We start from the raw sequence: 21,802 nt of genomic DNA on the forward strand, positions 1-21,802 counted from the left end.
TTACTTTTGGGAGATGGGGAGCTAAGAATTTTTGGATATCTAACACCATATCTCGAGTTTTTGGTACATAGAGTTGAGTAGTCTAGTGGATCTGGTATCAGAGAAGTGGGAAAAGTAGTGATAGGGTTATTTTTATCATGAAAATCTTTATATTTAACCAAAACTCCAGAAGAGAAGCAGGATGGAAGATTGTGTGTTGTGTGTCTTGTTTTGATTTTGTTCAGCAGCCCATTCCCTACCAAGGCAATGAATGGCTTCTCTTTATCATGAGCTGTACTTTTATTTGTAATGCCTGGAGAAGTTGATATGATATCTTGAAAATACATGTAAAAATATACTTGTTATGAAAAAAGTTCTGCTAATAATTGTGTTTGATTACAAATGCAGTCAAATGCAGTCAAATCTAGTTTTCTATATTTTTCTTCTATTAGTGGTTCTTGGGTGGAAGGGGAAGAAGAGATAGACTACACCTGTTCATGATTTTCCTCTGTAATGTCACACCATTATTCTTTACTCTTTCACTACTTTAGCTCTTATTTAAGGGCTACTTTGACGTTATTGGTAGACTGTTATCTGGGATATTGGTAGATTGGTGTGTGGGATATTTTCTTCTTCCACAGTAACTGTGGGAATAGCAGCTTTTTTCTCTTCACTCTTCATCCTTTTTCTTTACATGTAAAATGCTAACTCAGTTCCTGTTTTCGTATAAACTAAACCAAACTGACTCACGAACTTTGAGCAATTCTGACATCTGATAATTTTTTGCTACACTTACTTGCAATCCCAGATACTGTTTTATCTGACATATTTTGAAGCACCTAGTGGGATCAAGCAGATGACTAAGTTTGCTAACCCTGTGTCAGACGTTATCTGTTACCATACAGGTTGATTTGGGGTCTGGTGAAGCAGATTAGTGTTGCAGTACAGTTTAGGAGGCACCAAGTAATGTGTAGTATGGGATGAGAGTTAACCATCCACCATTGTTAGCAGTGTGGAGGAAGAGTAGGGAAGAAACTTGTGTCCATGAATACCTGCCTTTCCACCTAAAAAGGCTCTGGAGTTGGATTCTGTGGATTTGCAGCTCTGAAAGGAAAAAGCATTAAACTTTAACAAATTACAATTTCCGTAACTATTTCTTTAAATCCTTGCTATTTTCATAAACACTATTTTAATAAAGTTTGAGAAACCTTGTGATAATAAAATCAACCAGATGTGGCAGAACAATTACCTTCTATTATCTGTATTCTTTTTTGATTCTAAACAATAACATGTTGTTTTATTTTTACAGATGACTATGGATGAGAAATATGTGAACAGCATTTGGGATCTTCTGAAAAATGCAATCCAAGAGATCCAGCGTAAGAACAATAGCGGTCTCAGTTTTGAGGAGCTGTATAGGAATGCATATACAATGGTGTTACATAAACATGGTGAAAAACTCTACACTGGACTAAGAGAAGTGGTCACTGAGCATCTAATAAACAAGGTTTGTCGTTTTATTAATTACAATGGAAGTATCTTATAGGAAAGAATTCTGAACAGTTATTTAAAGGACAAAAAAAAAATCTAACTTTATAATGTTGTCTCGTGTTGCAATTGTGTAGCTTCTCTCAGAAACAGTAGCATGGAGCTAACACCCAGCTCAAATGACTTCATGTTCCAGGTACTGTTTTTTGTAAGTTACTAATGGAGGACAGACCATAGAAAGTGTGTGAAAGTGTATAACAGGAAACAACTTTTGTTGAAGAATAACTGTTGAGAGCTGGGGATCTTTTTTTTAAAAGTTTGTGGCCTTTTTGGTGGCATTTTATGACTTTCTTAGGCCAAATTTTGGGTTGTTTTCAAGTCAGTTTTTTCATCTGTGGAACAAAATAAATACCAGTGTAAGAACCTGTTTGTTATGGGCTAATGAACTAATTCACAAGTTAATGAGAGAGTTGTGGTAGGATTATGCTATTTAAAGAGGCAGTAGGCACTGTTCAAAAACATCAGCTCAGCAACAACAAAAGTCCTGAGTAGTCTGTATTCTATCATTTTAGCCCTTGCAAAACCATATAACTTGGTCAAAATGACATGCAGAAACTTCTTGTTTCTGAAGATGTGTCATCAGAGAAAAGGACTCTTTAGGTCTCACGTTTAACCATGGAACCACCTCTCCTGTCTTTGAGAGAAAAGTTTAGAATTGATTTAATAAGTATGTAATTGAACGAAGTTAAAACTCACTTTTTAGGAATCCACGTAATATTTAGGGATAATTGGAATTCCAAGTCTGGAGAGATGCCTGCCTTGCTCCATATCTGCCTGTCTTTGAAAAAAGACACATGTCCATTCTGATCCCATATACTGGCTGTTTTTACAACATCTGAAAAGCAAAGTTGTTCACCATCATGTGTGTTGGATGATTATTTATGGCTGAATTACAGGGAATGGATGGGAGGTTTATGTCTAAATAATGCAGAATTCTTAGAAGTTTTTTTGTACATTCCGACTGGAGTTACTGCTGTGGATGAGAAATGTGTTATTTTCTTTCTAAAATCTTAGTTTCAAAGGTGTGCTCTGAACAAGTATAGTCTAAAACTGCTTCTAACGTGGACTTTTTTACTGTTGCACGAGAGGACACATCCTGTATGAAGTGGCTGAATAATTTATGGCTCTTTTCTATAATTGTAGCACATCTGTGACTCTCAAACTCTTCTGTTTTCATAATCTGTGCATGCATAATCTGTACTATTCATATAAAATGTGGCAAATGTCTGAGACTTTTTGTGCCTTGTATATGCCTATGTTTACAGTCTTTATGTAATAATATGACACTACATTTTTATTATTCCTAGGCTTTAGTTTATCCTGGTTTAATTTGAGGGGAGCTGCTTTGTTACTAGGTATTCTGCAACTTCTTATCTGAGTTCCTAGTTATTTTGCATATTAAAAATCAGCCATTTGCAAAATAAATTATTCTGAAGTGCTGATTGTGGAAAACTAACAAAAGAGCAGAAGATCCTGAGTTTGTGCTTTCACTGCACTGGCTGAGGTGACTGCACAAATAGCAGTGTAGACTAGTGCCTTTCTGACACTTAATACTATCATATTTGATGCTTTAAAAAAAAGTCTTTTCCAGTGACCTAGTATTCTGATCTGTCATGTGATTCAGCAAATTATAACCATGTGTATAGGTATCATAAACATGGATGACCAAGATTTTTTTAAATAAAAAGTCTAACTACTGAGTTTTAGTAGTTAATTTTTGTAAAGGCTAAATTATTCTGATGATGCTGTCCTATAAATTAAATAATCCAAGGAAAAGACTTTAAAAAAAAAAAAAGAAAATGTGACTTCTGCCAAAAATTTCTGAACAATAAAAGAAAACTTCTGTAGGCTCAAAGCTACTCCTTGTCCCTTTTGAGTATTTACTTGGGGATATTATGTCGAGGTAGTTATAGATGGAAGTATGGAAAAAATAGTGCATTGTTTACTAAGAATAGGATCAGTTCTATAATGACATCTTATGTTTGTGCCATTAGTACTCGTGGTAAGATAGATAAAAAAAAAAGGTTTTGTTTAACCTCACACTTTGTCACAGAAATTTTAGAGAAATCTTTTCTGTTCACTGTCTCTTCCCAAGGGCAATTCTCTGTTAAATTTTAAGTAGCTAATTAACAATAAATCCTCTCATCACAAGTCTTTGTAAACTCAGAGACTCAGTGGTGAATGCTAGAATTTAGGAGAGGGAGATTTTGCCAACTGAAACGTTCATTAAATTTCATAACTTTTATAAAAATGAAAATGTGCAGAAGTGAGTCAGTTTTTTTACTGAAGAACTACACTCAATTCAGGGAGCACTGCTGAGGAGCCAAACCCAAATTTGAGATTGCTAGAATCCTTGAAACGTTATTGTCCTTTGCTGTCTACATCTGCTGATTATCTTTTTACAAAAAAGCTACATTCCTGTGGTATTCCTGTCATGCTGGTTAATTTAGAATAGATGAAGAGACTGGGTAGAGGCAACATGTATGTTCAGATGTTTTTAAAAATAGCTTTAAAGCTTGGAAAGCACAAGCTTGTATTGTTGGTGAGACATGGTTAGGAGCTGTGTTTACACTTTATGCTTATTTAACTATTAGAAGAAAGTTGTGCTTATTCAGCATTTTAATTAGAAACCAAATACTTTTCTTATAAGCATTTAACTTCTCAACAGCAGGACATAATACAGTGTACTGTCCTTACAGCCTGTTTAATTGTAAATAAGATGATAGGTGCAGATGGAATCAATACAAAGTACATTCCTGCCAGGGAGTTACTGTCAAGTGTGCTTGGTTTTGAACTCGCACACCCTAATGGCTTGTAAGTACTAATCACCAGGTTCTGGCTGCATGATGAGGGCAATAGAAAGGCAGGTACTCTGCATCATTGAGAGGAGTCAGCTGTCCTGAACTACCCTGTTTTTACTACAGGGTAAGGACATGCTAAAACTTGTCTTTACCTGTGTATTGACATGATTATTTAAGTAGGGTACAAGTAGACCTATTTAAAAATACAGTTGAATTTTGAAAGTACTGAAACCTTTCATCTTAATTCAAGTATTTAATTCCTGTGCATCAGGTACTTCACTGATTTCTCCCTTTCTTGCCCACTTGATGTGGACAGTCTTCCTTCACAGCTCTCAAATCTAATTTGTTACTTCTTGATACAAATGTTAAGTGTTTTTTTAAAAACAGAGCTTAATTTACAGCACACATCATAGTCTAGTGAAATCTAAACCCCTGACATGCAACATACCATAAGCATTCTATAAACTGTGTGTGTGTGACAAAGGAATTCATTGATTTGTTGGCCAAGCCCAGTACAGTCTTGTTGATTTTTCTGTGCAGTGTACATCAGATTCAGAGATGTAAAGGACTGTCCTAAACTTAAATGGACTGAAATATGGTCATTTGGGGAGACACTAGAGCATTTCTGAAAAGAAAGAGATGCTTGGGATATCCTCATGTCCTGCAATATGTCTTGCTCTTACCAAACATCTCTACTGCTGTGCCAGAATTGATACAGCTGGTGGAGTTTGGTAGGGACAGTACCTGCTATTTCAGAATAATAATACAGGCAAGCATGCAAGAAAGCGTTTTTTAGGGAGGGCACAGAGCTGGTCACTGTGGCAGTGTTAAATGCAGAAGGAATTGTGTGGGGTGCTGGTGCAGAAGGTGTGGGCTGAAGGAAGCGTGTCTGCTCTGGGACTCAGTTGTGTCTGGTATCCTTTGCAAGCTTTAGAATTTGCTATTGTGGTGTCACAGAGAGAAGGGGAGAGATAAGAGAGGCATCTCCTACAGGGAATTTGAAATTATTTCCATAACATCAACGAATAGGGAGGAATGACACGAGAAGTTGTGTAGGAGGTGAATTACCCATTGAGCATTAGGGTGTACTGTAAGCCTGACTGACAATGTATGAAGTGTTATCTGCCTTTATATTTTCTTAATGATGTTTTCAGATGATCTTTTGCAAGTCTACTACTATATGGAGGGCAAAAGAATGTGAGGGAATTGTCAGAAAGTAAGAGTTCAGAATCATCAGTATTCTTCAGTATTGGTTTTTTACTTTCAGCAGTAGCATAGCAGGTGCAGGGATGAACAGACATTTCTGGTAAAATCATAGTTAATCTGTTAACTTACTTGGGACTCTTAAGATTTTAGAATACGGTCTTTTAGACTACTTGGATTTTTGTAGAAGGTAAAGAAACTCCATAATAAAAGTTTTGAAGGCTTGAGACCTTAGTTCAGAAAGTGCTGTTCTCTACTGCTGCTCCCCATAGAAGGTTCTGGCTGTCCTTACAAGTAGTGGAAGTTACATAATTGAACTATTTGTGCTGCTGCATCAGGCCAGGCACTGTAAGAGAGAAAATACTAGGCCATAAGTCTGCTTTGTGTACACTTGATAAAGAGTTATTTAAAGGTATTGAAAGCTTCTGCCAACTATTCTTAAGAGACTGGGGGGAGGGTTCTGTATTTCCTGAAGATCTGTATCAAAATGCAGTTGAGCCTGAAGTTATACACTGGATTTCATCCTTGCAACTATAAGAAGACCTTACATAGATTATGAAGCTGCTAATTTATTTTCAAGTAAGTCTTTATATGGACAGTCCTATTTAAACTGGCTTCCCTTGCCAATTTACTGTATAGCTGCAAATATTGTCACAGAAATCACTACAAGCTTCACTAATTCATAGTAACATTCTGCTGATAAAAATCTTTGAGACTGAGATTTTCCTAAGGCTTTGGAAGAGTAGCAGCTGTTTCTCTGAAGGGCTGTCTTCTCTTGTAGAAGAGCGTGGATATCCAGGTTTTTTTACTTCAAATCATTTATTCTATCGTAGTGGTTTGACTCTGCATCTTTGCATAGCTAAGATGTCCCTGGTTATCTGTGCTTATAAGCTAATCATGCTTTGGTAAATTTTACCTGTGTGGGTGATCTACCAAATAATGTTTTCGATGTTATTGCATACTGGCCAAAGAAGTGAAAGCAACCATGTCATTGTGTGTTTCTCTTGTTCTGGGAGATTCTGCATACTCTTCACAGGTATGTCTGCTGAAGTTTTTAATGCATATTTATGTTTTGGCTAAAAACTACATAGATTGGATGTTAACAGAGCACACATTTGGGAGACCAAAGGGTAAATGATGGTCATGATCAGAAAGAATGAGGCAGCTAAGCAGTGCTTATAACTGCATATTATGTTTTCAAAAAGTAAAAAGGAGAGGCCTTGCTCAGGTCTGCAGAGTGGGTGTTTGAAGACTTCAGAAAGCTTTGAACAACCTACAGATACATGTGTTGCCTAGATTCAGGAACAAGGTGAATATTGTTGGGATAAGCTTCCAGAGATTCTTGAGAAGAGACCATTGTGTTTGTGTGATGTGCCATGCTCTGTCTCTGGTTTGCTCATCTAAGTTTATGGAGTATATGTAGTAGTGTGGCAGACAGACTTCCTTGTCATGCTGGTTTGGTCTAATAACTGCATAAAACTTTAACAGAATGAAGTCTCTCAGGTGGTTGCATGTGATGTTGGTGCAGTTTGTGGCTGCTTGCTGTGTGCATTTTATTTTCCTCTTTGAATTCTCTGTGCTGAAATTTGCAGTCACCCAAGCATAAGTGAGATCTGTAAATGTGAGAATACATTCTGTTGGGTTACAACGAGGGCAGAATATATTCTTCATGTTATGTCAAAAGTCAATTCCTGCATTTTGTTAACTCTGGAATAATTTTTTTTATGTTCCCATGGGTTTCTCCTTTACATGAGTTTAAAGCTTGAGCACTGCTGCATAAAATCAAAATATGAAACTGGATGCTCTTTTTTTATTAGCAGGAGTAGTAGTGGCAAAGAAGCATAAAGTCTGAAGTTGAGACAGATGAATCAAATGAGCAAATACATTTGTATAAACAAAGATGACTTTTTTTTCTCATTGCTGGAGAGTATGGACTGTCAGTGTAAGTCTGGTCTTTACCAGTGATGGTTGTTTGCTGTAACTTTGTGCTGTCTCAGCTTGTCTCTCTAAATGTCATCATGGCCAATTTTCCACCTGTACTTGTTCCTGTAATATTGACTGCTACTACCCTGTATTCTGAAATTACTTGTGATAGTAAAGTTAGCATTACTTTAAACACTATAACATAGGAGATAAAACCTTTGAAGAGTTGTAAAAAAATACTTTTAACATTTGAGATTTCAGGAATTCCTTTGAAATTTAATACCTGTGTTTATTTTGTTCTTCGTGGTTTTAGTCTCATTTTTCTTACATGTGTGAAGTCATATTTTTCCACAGAAAAGTTCATAGAGGAGCAAGGAAATTTGTCCTGAAGCTAAGTTTGTTAAGATTTAAATGCTGCAGGAGAAACTGACTTGAGTTTATGGCAATCTATTATTTTTTTTGCTTCAGGTGCGAGAAGATGTGTTAAACTCCTTGAATAACAACTTTCTACAAACACTAAACCAAGCGTGGAACGATCATCAAACAGCAATGGTGATGATTAGAGACATTCTGATGTATATGGTGGGTATTCTGCTATTTCACACATTTAGCTGTGCAGTAAATTGTCTTTTGATAAATCCAAACAAATAAAATGGAGAGATAAAAAGCAAGGCTTGCTTACCACTCCTTTTCCCAAGACTGTTCTCTGTCCCTTGTTTTGAATTTCCCATGCAATACTCTTGTATGCACAAGTGTTTGACCAAATGTAATTGGTTTCTTCTTTTAGATTATCTCATTATCACTTGAAAAATTAATCTGAAAAATGGTTGAACTTTGTAGTTCTTAAAAACTAAGCTGGACAGACCCATTCTGGCAGGTTATAGATGTGGCTTGCATGTTGTAGTTCATGTAGCAGTGTTTTCTTACTGTAGAAAGCATGATGGTATAAAGTCTCCTCAGGCTTCCAATGTAGTTGTTCTTTAAGGTTAAGGATTTGAAGAGGATAACTTTGGTACAGTGTGTGTCCTTGAATGTTAAATTCCAACTGAATCCTTTCCTGTTCATACAGAGCTTGGGTACAAGATTGTGGTGTACAGAGATGAGAATGTGATCTCTGGTTGCAGGCTTGCAATTTCTTACCTACATTAAACAGAAAAGGCTTTTTTTTTTGGAGAGAAGGCCTAACATTTTTGTCTCTGGATTGTGTTATGCTTTAGGTAGTTGATATGTATTTAAATTCCCATAGTGGTGGGCATGCTCTAGGATGCAGGAGAGTATTTTTGCTTAGCTTCTAACCAAAGGCTTTGACTTGACAAAGAAGAGAAAAACTTGTTGAGATTCTGTGGGTTTTTTACATAAAATAATTTTTTGCCAAAATATCATACTAAAGATAGTACTTTATGCAGTATTAGACAGTGAAGGACAGACAATGATGGCAATTTTTTGGTAAAAAATGGTAATTAACTGGAATTGTTCTCTATCTGCTGAAAAACTGGAGTTAAGATCTCATCTTGTAGCTGCTAAAGATCTCACCCTATGACATTGACCATGTTTGTATTAGCTGTGAAGTCCCCTTTGGTTAATAAGCTGCTAAAAATTAAAGAATTTGGAGTAATTAATAACGTGGTTATTTTTTTAATGGATTTAGTGGCCTTCATGTTGAGGGTTGGTTTTGTTTTATTTCAGTTGGGAAAAGACCAAAAAATCTAGAGGGCTGGATAAAATGCCTTCAAGTGACACTGAACAATTTGTGTATTTTTATCTTACTGAAAGGAAGATGGAGAGATTATTTTCAAGACGTACTGTCTTTGCTGTGAGAAATCCTGGAATCTCTAATCTGTTTGTGAAGGACAAATACAAATCAATTGCTGCAAGATGCAACTAGGCAAATTCAAGAATAGTTAAGGATTACATTAATCTACCAAAGCTAGTGGTGAATTTTTAGAAATGTTAGAAGATGGAATCCAGAGATTTCCAGGGGAGTAGCTGTTGTGTTTTACCCAAATATTATATATTATTTCAGTGCAGAAGGTGCTGGATACTCTAAGGTAATGGATAATGCAATGTTATCTCCTACTCTTAAAATCAATAAATTTTTGATCCTTCAAAGAGTGGCAGAGAAACAGCTTTTCCTGTTTCAGTGTGTTGACCAGTATATTAAGGACCAAAGGGCTCCCTCTTTGAGGAAGGGATACATACTGCAGTTACCACTTCTGGGGGAAAAGGATAGCTGTTTACCAGTTTACCAAGTATTTTTTGCACTCAGAATGCAATGCCTTGGCTTTGGTTTAAAGCTTGTGAGTGCTGTTCAAACATCCAGACAGCCTTTTCTTTTCCACCAAAATTTCGGGGGATGGAAACCTGCAGCATTCCTACGAGTGCAAAAATCAACTTCCATTGATTTTTTTTTCCTTGTATCAAAGTAAGACCCAAAGAAACAGAAAAAACACATCTAAAATAAAATATATTTATAGTATAATAGTAAAAATACAACAAAATTTTCTTCCAAAATGCTTTTATAAACTTGTCAAGCTTTAGGAGTGCTGATGTCTGTTTGTTAAACCTCTGTAACGTAACATGGGGTTATAATAGAACTATCTAATGCAAGGAGCTGATGCAATGGGCACACTCCCTTCTTTTCTTTGACTTGGAGGGCATAAGACAAATTGTCAATCGAAAATACATGCTTTGATTACAAATTAAAGTATAAGCTATAGTTCAAAATAGGATTATTTTCAAAGATTTGCAGTTTCATCTTTGTCAGTGGGATGTCATCTTGAGTCAAACACAATTCACTTCATTCAAAAGAGACTTTAGAGCAGGAAGCTTCCAGTCTTGAGTATGTGTTCGTCCCAAAAGTATGGAATTTTGGAAATTAGTTTTGTGGCTGCTAGTGCCACAAAATCATACAGTGATGGGACACCTGTGAAAGATGAGACCTGACTGCTCTTCAAAGAAACAATTTTCAAGAACTTCATAAAATAAGGAATGATTTGTTCTTTATGATGTTGAGTCTGAGTGACATGTAGGATTATAGTGATATGCTTATGTCAGAAGTTGTTTGTACGTTTTTATTCAAGCACAGCTACTATAACTGACATGAAAAATATTTTATCTATAAAAGCCAAACAGTGTATAAACTCAGTCACCAGGCACTGTTAATTGATATGCTTGTGTTCTACCAGGAGAAGTATATGCAATTATCATATGTTTTTAAGTAAAGCATAACCCAATCCTTCTCTTATTTTGTAGACCATCTCAATTACCCATCACTTTCAGGAAATGTACCTATTGCCCAACAGACCATGTGACATCAGTGAAAGTAAAACATTTAACATCCTATTGAATTCTGGTCTTACTCTCTTAAATTCTTACCTCAGCCTAGTGATTGTACATCTTAAACTAAACTCTAACTGTTTTAATGCCACATTTGTTTTCCAGCTTTGTTTCACCCGTTGGCTGTCATATGATTTAAGTCAAAACAAACACCTCTCCAACACACCTTAATCTCTTTCCCCTATTTAATTTTGCTACTTTTGAAATAAAAATAAATTCAAATAGATCTTTTTTAGAAAGGCATGAGTTTTGCACATTGGGGTTTCTGCATTATGATACTTAATGACTAGAATACTTGCTGTTTGAGGTTTATGGCAGGATTTCATTGTATGTGCAGAACCTCTTCCACAAGCACTGAATTACCTTGTCTCTTGTGATACTCTCTGGTGAAAGTCTGTTGGTTTCAGGTCTGTTGTAGGTGTAGTGTGAGGTTTTGTAACCTTTTGCACAGTAAAGATTTGTCGTGACTTTGAGACATTCCAGTTTCCACGACTGAATTTCAAGTTTATGCAGTTCCAGTGTATGTTGTAGGATACAGCACTAGCTCTCTTCCCTTTGCTTTGCATGTTTAGGCTACAATACTCAGTGCCAGAGTAGATGTAATACTCTCTCCATAACTTCATGGCACTGTCTGCAGTGAGCAGTGAGGCACCAAAGCACCCAAGTCATGTTCTAAGTAGCATCTTTGCTGAGTCAGGCACGTACATGTTGAAGCAGTGAAGTGATGCACTACAGTTGGGCATAGCTGAAATTCAGCCTCACAGCAGCAGTGTAAGCATGTCCACAGTGGGTTTATTTAACTGCTGTATGTTATGGTAGCAGTGGAGGTGCAGTTGTTTGGTCTTCAAGCAACACTGAGTGTGAGAATTCTTAGAATGTGTAATGGAAACTGGGTTAAACTGGATTCTGTGGTGTTCCTTCTCTATTACTTGTACTTGCTAAATTTAAAGCAATTTCAGGTATGTGAGTGCAGCAGTCACACCCCTGGCTGTGTTATAGGCATATGGGCAGTGCCAGTTAGACACCATCAGAAATGAACAATTGCTCCTGCAAATACAGCTGTGTATTTTTCAGGGGGCAGAGAATTCCCTTCTCATCCGTGCTGTGCACAAAGATGGTGTCTTTTTTTTTAAGCCAGCACTGACAGATTGGATATGTGAGTTTTGACCTCAGGGCATGTGTCTCTTACTGTCCATACCTTACACACAAGGTAGAAGGGAGAAATTGTTGTTTTTATTTCCAGAACTAGCATCAAAGACACTTACTATATGTACATAGTCAAGGGTGTCTGAAGGCTGCACCATCCAGGTAGTTTGCAGAGATGGGCAAAACGTGGCTGGTGATATTTTACAGTAGGTAACTTTAGTTCAGATCAGAATTCTGCAGTATAAGCAGGACTGTAGTTTATGAATAATTGCTGTCTGAAACTCCACCCTTGTCTTCTAAAAGTTACTCTTACCTTTAATAACCCGCTGCTTCTCCCTGTGGGAGGTGATTGCTGTGCAGTAGTGTGTGTAGCCTCATCAGTCAAACCTGTTCCCCACTGGGGCTTTCTCTCTATGATTACTTTTTTTGGATTGGGAGAGCTTCCAGTAAACAGTAAATGTGATCTGTTACCAAGGGTGAGCAAATCAGCAGTATCAGAAATGTTAATGTTGCTGCTCTGGTTTGGGTATTGTAGAGTGGTCTGGCTTACTACAGAGGCATGCTGATACACTGAGAGGAGTTTCTAGTGCAGTTACTATTTTGTGATGGCACTGTTTAGCACTGCCACAACAGAAGCTATGCAGATGAGTCATGGCTTTAATCCTTTTAGATACCCTGCTGCCTGTGCTTTAGAGGCCTGAATATTTTTGGGGAATGATATATTCTTTTCTCCTCAAGTCACATAGTATATTAGATGTTACTTTTTAATTTACTCTTTCATCTCTCTGAAAATATATTTTAAGCTTGTCTTACTTGAGAATCCCATTTACTTCTGTTCTTGATGCAAGTGTTTAAATAAGGAAGTGAAATAAACAACCTTGTTTGTAAATAATGAAAAATGAAGTACGTATTCCAAAGACCCAGACCAATCTGTATCACTAAACTAACTTCATGAGACCAACTAGTAAACATTTTGCTTTGAGGCAGAATTGAGCTTCCTTCACGAGCCACAGAGAAGGCATATCTGACCTGTTCCCAGCTTGTTTTTTTTCATTTAAATGAGCTGCTGCCTGTCTGAAGGGAGAGAGTGGGAAATCATTCATTAATAGCAGAACCCAGTGTTTTGCTTTCCTCTGGTCACCAAGTGGCAATCTGGCACATAATTAATATATAAAAACTTCACCATGTAAGTTCAGCTGCTAAACTGTGTGCTGTCTTTTCCTTCTGATTTTTTTGTAATTGTGGAATTTATGTAAACTTGTGATTTTGTAATCTGTTTTCCATAGTCTGAAGCATAACATCTGTTCTTTTAATGGTTTCATTTTCTAGGTGTTTGAGTAGCTTTACTCTTCAATACTGAGTGTGATAAAGCTCTTAAGATAGTTGACAGAACCAGTGGAGAAGCTGATCTTTATATGCAATTTCAAACATTGACCTTCATCCTTTACAGAATTTGATTTTTTTATTATTATGTTGTTATAGCTATGTACATTCTCAGAAAACCATATCCCACTCAGATTTATGAGTGGGTACAAAACTAACTTTTTCTAATATCATTGTCCTGATGCTTAAATGGTAGCAAAGCAGTATTTTTAGTAATTACTCAAGCTATGATTTTAGAGGAATGGATTATTCCCTGACAGAAATGAAGAAAAATAATTATTGCTCATCTCAGAAAAGGGTTGTAAAAGCTCACCATTTTTCTACTCTTAATGTTATTTTGAAGGGCCTTACTTGGTACAGCACTAGTGACTTTTAAGCAAATACATGCATTTTCTGTCTGCTAGTAACTTTATTAATAGCCTTCCTTTTCTGGAGAATTGAGGAGTTGGGAGAGAGGAAGAGGAAAGGGGAGACAAATTTCTGGAGCCCTTCTGTGGGTGGCAATAAGAAACTCAGGATCTGCTCAGTAATGTCTCAGTCAACTCCATACGATGGATTTTGGGCTATGAGGTCTTGGAATGCTGATCTGAGCATCAGTGTCAGTTTGTAAATATAGGTGGATAAAAAAGTAGATAGTTGAGGAACTTGATCATTCCTATAGACTGAGATTATGTAGGGAGATGGAATTTAAGCCCATATTGAAACAAAAAAATATTCTTCTTTTGCCATTCTTTTCTTTTTTGAGTGTTTGTGTATGTGTGCAATTATAATGAAAAATAACATTTCCTCATGTTGAATGAAAGTGAATTTTTTTTCATGGGAGGGAAGGGTGTCAACAGAAGCCCTTCTGTACAATTTTGCAGTACCAATCCATAAAGATTGCGATTGCAACTCTTCTCATTTTGGCTTTACTGTTTCTTCTGTTCATCTAATGATGCTCTTTCAGGAGATGTCACTGAATATTGCATTTTGGTTGCCTAAAAGGAGAGGTAGGAAGATGCATGGGGAGGTGGGGAAAAATTTTAGGAAAATGAATTAAGATCAGAAAGGGGTGGATAGAAGGGATTTGAGTAGGTAAGTAAGACCTCTTTCAGATTGTGCCCTGAATTTTGTCAGTAGTTGGAGGTTCCCCTGCACCCAGACTAAAAAGTGTCAAGGCTGTAGATTTGTTCTGCCATGCTTTAGCAGTAGACTTCCAGTGTAAATGAAGTTTTGGAAAATAGGGGACTGGTTTTGAATTTCGAGGGTATTCATAATTTTTTTCCACGAAGAAAGGCACTGTACAGAAATAATCGATCTCTTTTATTTTTGAATAGCACAGATGCACTGAATTTACAGTTTTGTTGCTGTGTGTGCCTTTGTAGGACCGTGTGTATGTGCAACAAAATAATGTGGAGAACGTCTACAATTTGGGCTTGATTATTTTTCGAGATCAAGTAGTTCGCTACGGCTGCATTAGGGATCACCTGCGGCAAACTCTGCTGGATATGATTGCAAGGGAAAGGAAAGGAGAAGTTGTAGACAGGTAAGATGTTTGTAAGTGACTGTCTTTAGTTATAAATAATGAATGAGTCAAGAACATACACAAACAATTAATTAGGCTTAAGGCTGCACAAGTCAGATTTCTCCATAATCTGAAATATTTCTCGTACATTAAGTTTTAGCATAGTGGTAAATGGGGAAGCTTGTTAATACATTTTTTTAATATTTATCACATGGTTTTTATTTAAACTTTTATTAAATGTCTCCATTACCACAGTGTGCTGGAGTGTTTAGTTATAAAGCAAAGTTTTGACAGTTCTCTGCCTCTTGTTTGCTATCGTGTGTTTTCTCGGTACTGAGAGGTTGTTTAATTTTTTTGTACCTATTTATTTTTTTTTTTATTACATTTCCTCTTTTAATTCCAATTCCTTTTCCTTTCGATCCATTTGTTTCTTGGTAGGTGAGTTGCATCTCTAAGCTTTTAAATCTGTTTCACAGCTTCTCTGGCAAGTTTAGATGTGGAGTTTTGTGCCACACGCTGCAGATACTGCAGCTGAAGGGACTTCAAATTTGCAAGTTTTCTTGTGCTTCTCCAGTTTCAGAACAGCTGTTGAGTGTGGGGATGTGTAAAATCCTTGCTACTTTGGCTGCAGTTCTGTGACTGAGATTGCCCAACATGCAATTTATAAAGAGAAAGAATACTCCCTGGCTACAGCTGTGTATTGTCCCCTACTGCCAGGAAGTGGAATTTTTTTTCTGGATGCAGTTCCTTTGTTTTCATTAACTTGCTGATACATTTTTATTTTGGTGGTGTTTATTTTGTGTTTGGCTGGGGGGGTGTTTTGGTTTTTATTAAACAAAAAATACTTAAACTTTGCACAGCAAATTCCATGTGTGCAATTATTTTGAATTGCTCAGTTCTGACCTACACATGCAGTTTTCTTTGAAGTAGTATTTTGGTTTATTTTCTTGTGTATTGAAACATACTCTTCAGTCTTGCAAGCTAGTAGAACTTGAGACCTGCTTCCCTATCACTGCATTTAAAATATTTAATAAACATTATCAGCTCTTTAGTTTTGAACAAAACCAAACAATGTTGCTGGTATAATTTTCTTGAAAATGTGTCATGTATCAAAACAGATTTAGAATGCACTTTCTATTACTATATTTTATTTAATATCATGTTACAAGTTGTTATTCTGCTGTGTACTCTGTTTTACAAGCCTGTTGATTTCTCAAGTTGTTAACAACTTACTTTTTGGCAGAGGCGCAATAAGAAATGCTTGCCAGATGTTAATGATTCTAGGTCTTGAAGGAAGGTCAGTCTATGAAGAAGACTTTGAGGCTCCATTTTTGGAGATGTCTGCAGAATTTTTTCAGGTATGGCAGTGTTCTAATCTCGTGTTTGGAATGTTGTTGTAACTCCCTGGAATTGTGAGAATTGATGGTCCTTTAAATACTTGTTGCTTATTTGATGAGTATGTCCATATCCATTAAATTAAATAAGAAAAATAAGGACTAACTTTGCGGGGGAAAAGTAACACAGATTCTACAGAATTAGCATAATTTGAATGTAGTTTTGAGCTGTGGGTGCCAATAACATGTGAAGTAATCATTATGCTAATCTTGTGCCTGCTGCTTTAGGCTATTTCATGCAACTGAGTCTACCCCTACATTGCCCCCACAGTCTTTTTGAAATACCAGTAACATGAAAAGTTGAAACTATTTCAGGCTGGGAAACCTGTCAAACTGCCTTGGAGGAAGCTTTTTCTTTCATAGTATCTACATTTGTGAGCTATTTTTGGTAATAAAATGAACTGAGTCAAGGAATTAAGTGTAAGCAAGTGGCTCTCCAGTTGTTGATCAGCCACCAAATAACACATTTTAAATATTCCCTGAGGTTTTTTGTGAGATACTTTGAGGAGGAAAGCCAGTTGATTGCTTTTTGAGTGTAATCATGTTCATCTTGCTGGAAATTGTTATAAATTTTAAGAGCATGTTAAAAGATATCTAGATGAGATAATTTGTCAGTCTCCCAATTCTTATCCAGGATCAACTGACTGACTGTTGTATGCTCTGATATCCAAACTTTTTGAAAAGCTGAATCATATGTTGTACAACCATTTAAATGTCATTGTGTACTGGTTTTCTTTGATGCTACATAAATTTAAGAAAACTCATTACTTTCATTTAAGTTCTATTTCTTAGCTCTGCCTTAAAAATAAAAAAAATAAAACATCTTTTCACCAAAAGACTATGCTGACCAGTATGGATAAAAACAGTTTGACATGAAATAATGTGTTTAGCATTGTCACTAATGAGAATGATGACAACTGACATAAACTGGTATTTGAAAGGAATTTTTGCCTCTTCTCTCTCCCCATTGTTCTGTTTTCTTTGGACCTGTGGCTAAAACTCTGGTTGGTAACTGGAAACTAGGCTGAAAAATATAGACCTTGTTTATATTGCATGTATCCCCTTATGTAACACGTTTAGCATAATAGAACCTTCATTTTGTGTTAAGTGTGTACGTAAATCTTGGGTGTATAATGTGTTGGACATGCTGTGTTTGATTTGAACTTGCTTATAAATGCTGATCTGACATAACTAGTATGTTTTCTTTTTATCTTTAAAAAAAAAAAAGTCTAAAGTATTAATTTGTGTTAATCACAGATGGAAAGTCAAAAATTTTTAGCTGAAAACAGTGCTTCTGTATATATAAAGAAAGTAGAAGCTAGAATTAATGAAGAAATAGAACGGGTGATGCATTGTCTGGATAAATCAACAGAAGAACCTATTGTGAAAGTTGTTGAGAGGGAGCTTATTTCCAAGCATATGAAAACTATAGTGGAAATGGAGAACTCTGGGCTAGTTCATATGCTGAAAAATGGGAAGACAGAAGGTAAGACTGGGTCATGTGGGAGACAGAAATGTTTATGATGCTGCTTATTGTTTTTAAACATGGGATAAGTCAAGCTTAATGATTGTGTTCCTGTGTAATTGTGAAAACACTTCGGTGGCTCTGTTCTGCAAACATCTGAGAATATTACTTCAGCCTTTTAGAAGGCTCTTAAAACAGAGACTATATGCTTAACTTGATTCTATTTAGTAGCAGTCACAGGTACTTTTTTTTGGTTAAACCAGGTATCTCGTAAAAAAAGTACAAATCTATTGCAGTGGTCTTTGTTACCAGTTTTACATGAGCCATTTTATTACTTCCATTCCTCTAGTATATATCTGTCAAAATACATGAATTTTTTTTGGCCCACAGGCAGTTATTCTGAAAAGTACTTGTGTAAAAGACAAGCAGAAGCATTGCAGGACCAAATCTTGTGGAGAGAACATTGTTGCAGGAAGGAGTTGGCTGTTTTTAAAGGATAAGAAGCAGCTTATTGAACTGGTTGAAAAGAAAGGGCTTGGCTTGATTTGGTTTTCCCTAATAGAGGTTAATGTGGGACAGAGTGACTGAATGAAAGTTACTATGGAAAGAAATAGAACATAAGTTTCTAAAGCAGCATAATGAAGAGAGGGATTGTAGTATCTGTATTTAGAAATTGGTGCTGACACTAAAGCCATGAGAATGGGGAACAGACTTGCTGCTTAGATTAATGGCCTTTGCTCATTAAAGCAGCTTCACAATTACTAGGTGATAGAGCGACAGGGTGAGCACATTTCCTATCTGTAAGAAAAGATAGTTACTGTATTGAAAAGGAAAGTGATGATACCATACTTAACATTTTTTTTTCTTTAATATCCAGTTTAGATAGCCTTCAGGCTGAGGGTGCAAGATATTGAAGGGTGTTCACAAGCTATAGAAATTAGTTTAACTTTTATAGGCCTTAGTTTGATTGAGTTAAACAGTAGAGTGGAAATACTTGCTGCATTATGATAAGATTTTGCATAAATGTGCGAGGATGGATTGCTCTTTTGGAAAGCCATGTTTAGCCTAAGCCACTTCTCATTATTTTAGGTGAATCTTTTATTGTCATCTTTTGCTCTGAGATGAATGAGTTACACACATGTAACACAAGAGGTGTCCTGCATAATCTCTCATTCTTGATTCCAGACCTTGCTTGCATGTACAAGTTGTTCAGCCGTGTGCCAAATGGTCTGAAGACGATGTGCGAGTGCATGAGCTCGTACCTGCGAGAGCAGGGCAAAGCACTAGTTTCTGAAGAGGGAGAAGGAAAGAATCCAGTTGACTATATTCAGGTAGTTAAATATTGTAACTTTTTCTTTCATCTTTCCCACGTTCCTCACAGTAGCAGTTCACCACAGACACGATTTATAAGGTAAACCTTAATATCAATTCAAAAGACATTGTTATTAATAAGCTAAATTTAATTTTTTTTTTAAATGCACGTTCTCTGAATTTTCAGACATGTTTAGAACTCTGGCTGAAGTTGCTTGGAAAGTACATGCTCAGTTTTTGTTAGCTGCTTATATTAAACAACATATTCAGGCTAATTATCTAACTGCTGGGACCTTCTTAGATTACCCTAAATGATATGTCTCCAGAGTGAGTTCTATGTGTGCTGGCAAGTAGCTTTACAGTGTCCATTTTGATTAATTTTATGTAACACTAGCTATCAGTGTTTGTTGAGACAAAAATCACATGGCAATATTTCATGGCAAGATTAGCTGTGATTGAGAGGTAAATGTGTTTATCAATCATAACAAATTACTTGCTTCGTTCTCAGTCTCTCTGAGAAACAGAACACATCAGCATGTTAAAAGATGAGTGTTCTTTCTTGTTCTCCATCTCTCACGAAGTGATGGGTACCATTCATTCATCCAGATCACAAAATATGCTTCAGGAGTATTTGTCATCTTTTCCATTGTTTCTGGGAAGATGGATTTAAATTTGCACATAAAATCTTAAGAGTTCGTTGAACTTTAGGGATGTGTTTTTGTAGCTGGAAGATGTCTTATATTTAATCTGAACGTGTATATTCATTAAACATTAAGTTTGAGGGTTTTTTAAAATGTCTAGTTGAAGTCCTTGTGTCTGTTCTTTATGAGAAACATTTAATGTATGTCTGTTAATCTCTGCTGTTTTGTTTGAAAACAATAACTGTTAGAACTGGTTACTATTTGAAGAAGCCATTTGAGTATAAAAACATTTTTGATTGGATTAATAATTTTCTGGCAATGCTGAAGCAAACTTCTTACCAGATTTGAACAAGAATTATCTCTTCAAGGACTGTTAAAAAGCAGAGAGAATATCCTTTGAAATTTATTTGGGTAAATGATTAAGGGCTGTTATGTTTGTGGTGGTACAATTTAAAAAAGAGAGGAGGGGGTCAAATGATGCAGAGAATAAGTACTTTGAAGTAGTTTTCACTCCTAATGGGCCTAAAGAGGTATCATAAAAAATTTAACAGGGAAAGATTTATAAACTTAATTATAAAGATGGTATCAAGGTTTCCTGCTACAGAGGCAAACAGCATAATGAAGCTGGGGAGGACTTGCAGCTGTGTCCCACATGCTTTGGCAGAGCTCAGCCCTTAGTATGTACCCCAGCCATCTCAGGAAGATGTCCTAGGGATGGGGTTGATATTCAATTGCTGATAAACCCCCAGACAGGTTTATCACTTCCACTGAGGTGATGGAAGAAGAGAGAAACACCTGTGAATTGAGAAACCATCTTGTACTTCTCATCTTGGTCATGTTCAGCTGAATCTTTCAAGGACAAGAGCAATAAGACAGACATGGAAGCTGCATCAAGAAAAAAACATTCATCATAGCTCAGCACTGCTTCTGCAACATGACATCACTAAACCCTGAGCAGAATTGGCGAGATGGTTGCAAAAGCATTGCCAGAGGATTAGGTTTTAACTTCATATAATAGTTAGAAGGGATGTTGAAATGCTGTTTTAATTTAAGGTACTAACAGTTCCTCCTGTTTAACACCAGGTTGTTCAGATGGTGTACTCCTGGAGAGGAGACATAAGCTAACCTTGGTAAACAGAGAGATAGTGGGATTTACTTTGAATTTAAAATTTCTAATACACATTAATTAGCCTGTCTAAAGGCCATTCCTTTAAGTGAGATGGTGAGTTCCTAAGAAACGTTACTACTTCTTTGAGTAATTCTTGAATGGCTTCTTTAAGTAACCACATATGAATAATTTCTTAAGAAACTGAGAACTTTAGTGTCATTTAACCTGGACAGTTTTTGTGGGCAGTTGTTATTCGTGACAAATCTAAATTTCAAGTGAAATTTTCTCTCCTTGTCAAATGCTGTCTTAGTTATGTCTAAACCCTGTGTGTGTCATATACACTTAGTGCTCAGATGATTTTAAGATGCTTCCCCCTTCTACACTCCGTTGCTTTAGCTCTGAATAAGAATTATGTTCAGAGTCCTATGATTTAACTCAGAGGAAGTTGTTCAGTCCGGGCCTGTGTACTTCACACTGTGATAACTGGAGAGCTGTTGCTTATATCTACCTTTCATATGCTCACAGTGAGTCTTAAAGGTCAGCAAGAAACATGTGACTAAATCATGCAAAATACATCCCTGGATTAAATTAGAGGGGGGAAAAAGCCCTGACAAGTTTAGGCCTGTTGTTGCAGTGTGTTTTCTCCTCAGACTTGTTCAGTAGCTCTAGGGATGCAGTTGGTGGGTGCTTAGCCTCAGCTTTCACATATCCTGTATTTATGGTAGTGACTTTGTCAATGTTGCTTGACATAGACAAGGCTTAATAAGTGCAACAAATACCTCCTTTCAGTTTTAGATTTAAAAATGCAGTACATCAACCTGTTTACCAAGGGTGTTTAAAAACATTTCTTAGTGTGAGAAGTGTATTATAGCAAACTGCACCAGTATTTGATACCAATATTTTAGCAAATTTATCTGAAAATTGCCTAAGATATTTATGGCAGCAACAGAAATTTAAAAATGGAAATGAAATTTCCGATATTTTCTAACGAACGCAGAGCATTGCAGAATCTCTGTAGATCTGGTCTTCTCTGTCTGTTGTTGCTGCTTTCCAGCTTACA

At 36.4% G+C, this 21,802-nt stretch overlaps 1 protein-coding gene across 1 annotated transcript in view; it reads left to right on the top strand.

Annotated features, from left to right (window-relative positions):
* The window catches only part of CUL3 (cullin 3), a 56,810-nt gene that overhangs the window by 19,294 nt on the left and 15,714 nt on the right, over positions 1-21,802 (top strand). The window contains exons 2-7 of the mRNA XM_064666527.1: positions 1,289-1,486; positions 7,923-8,036; positions 14,684-14,844; positions 16,067-16,181; positions 17,475-17,703; positions 18,868-19,013. Coding sequence (XP_064522597.1) covers positions 1,289-1,486; positions 7,923-8,036; positions 14,684-14,844; positions 16,067-16,181; positions 17,475-17,703; positions 18,868-19,013 — 963 coding nt within the window. The remainder of the gene's footprint in view (positions 1-1,288; positions 1,487-7,922; positions 8,037-14,683; positions 14,845-16,066; positions 16,182-17,474; positions 17,704-18,867; positions 19,014-21,802) is intronic.

This window comes from Pseudopipra pipra, chromosome 10 (assembly GCF_036250125.1).
Source record: "Pseudopipra pipra isolate bDixPip1 chromosome 10, bDixPip1.hap1, whole genome shotgun sequence".
Taxonomy (NCBI): domain Eukaryota; kingdom Metazoa; phylum Chordata; class Aves; order Passeriformes; family Pipridae; genus Pseudopipra; species Pseudopipra pipra.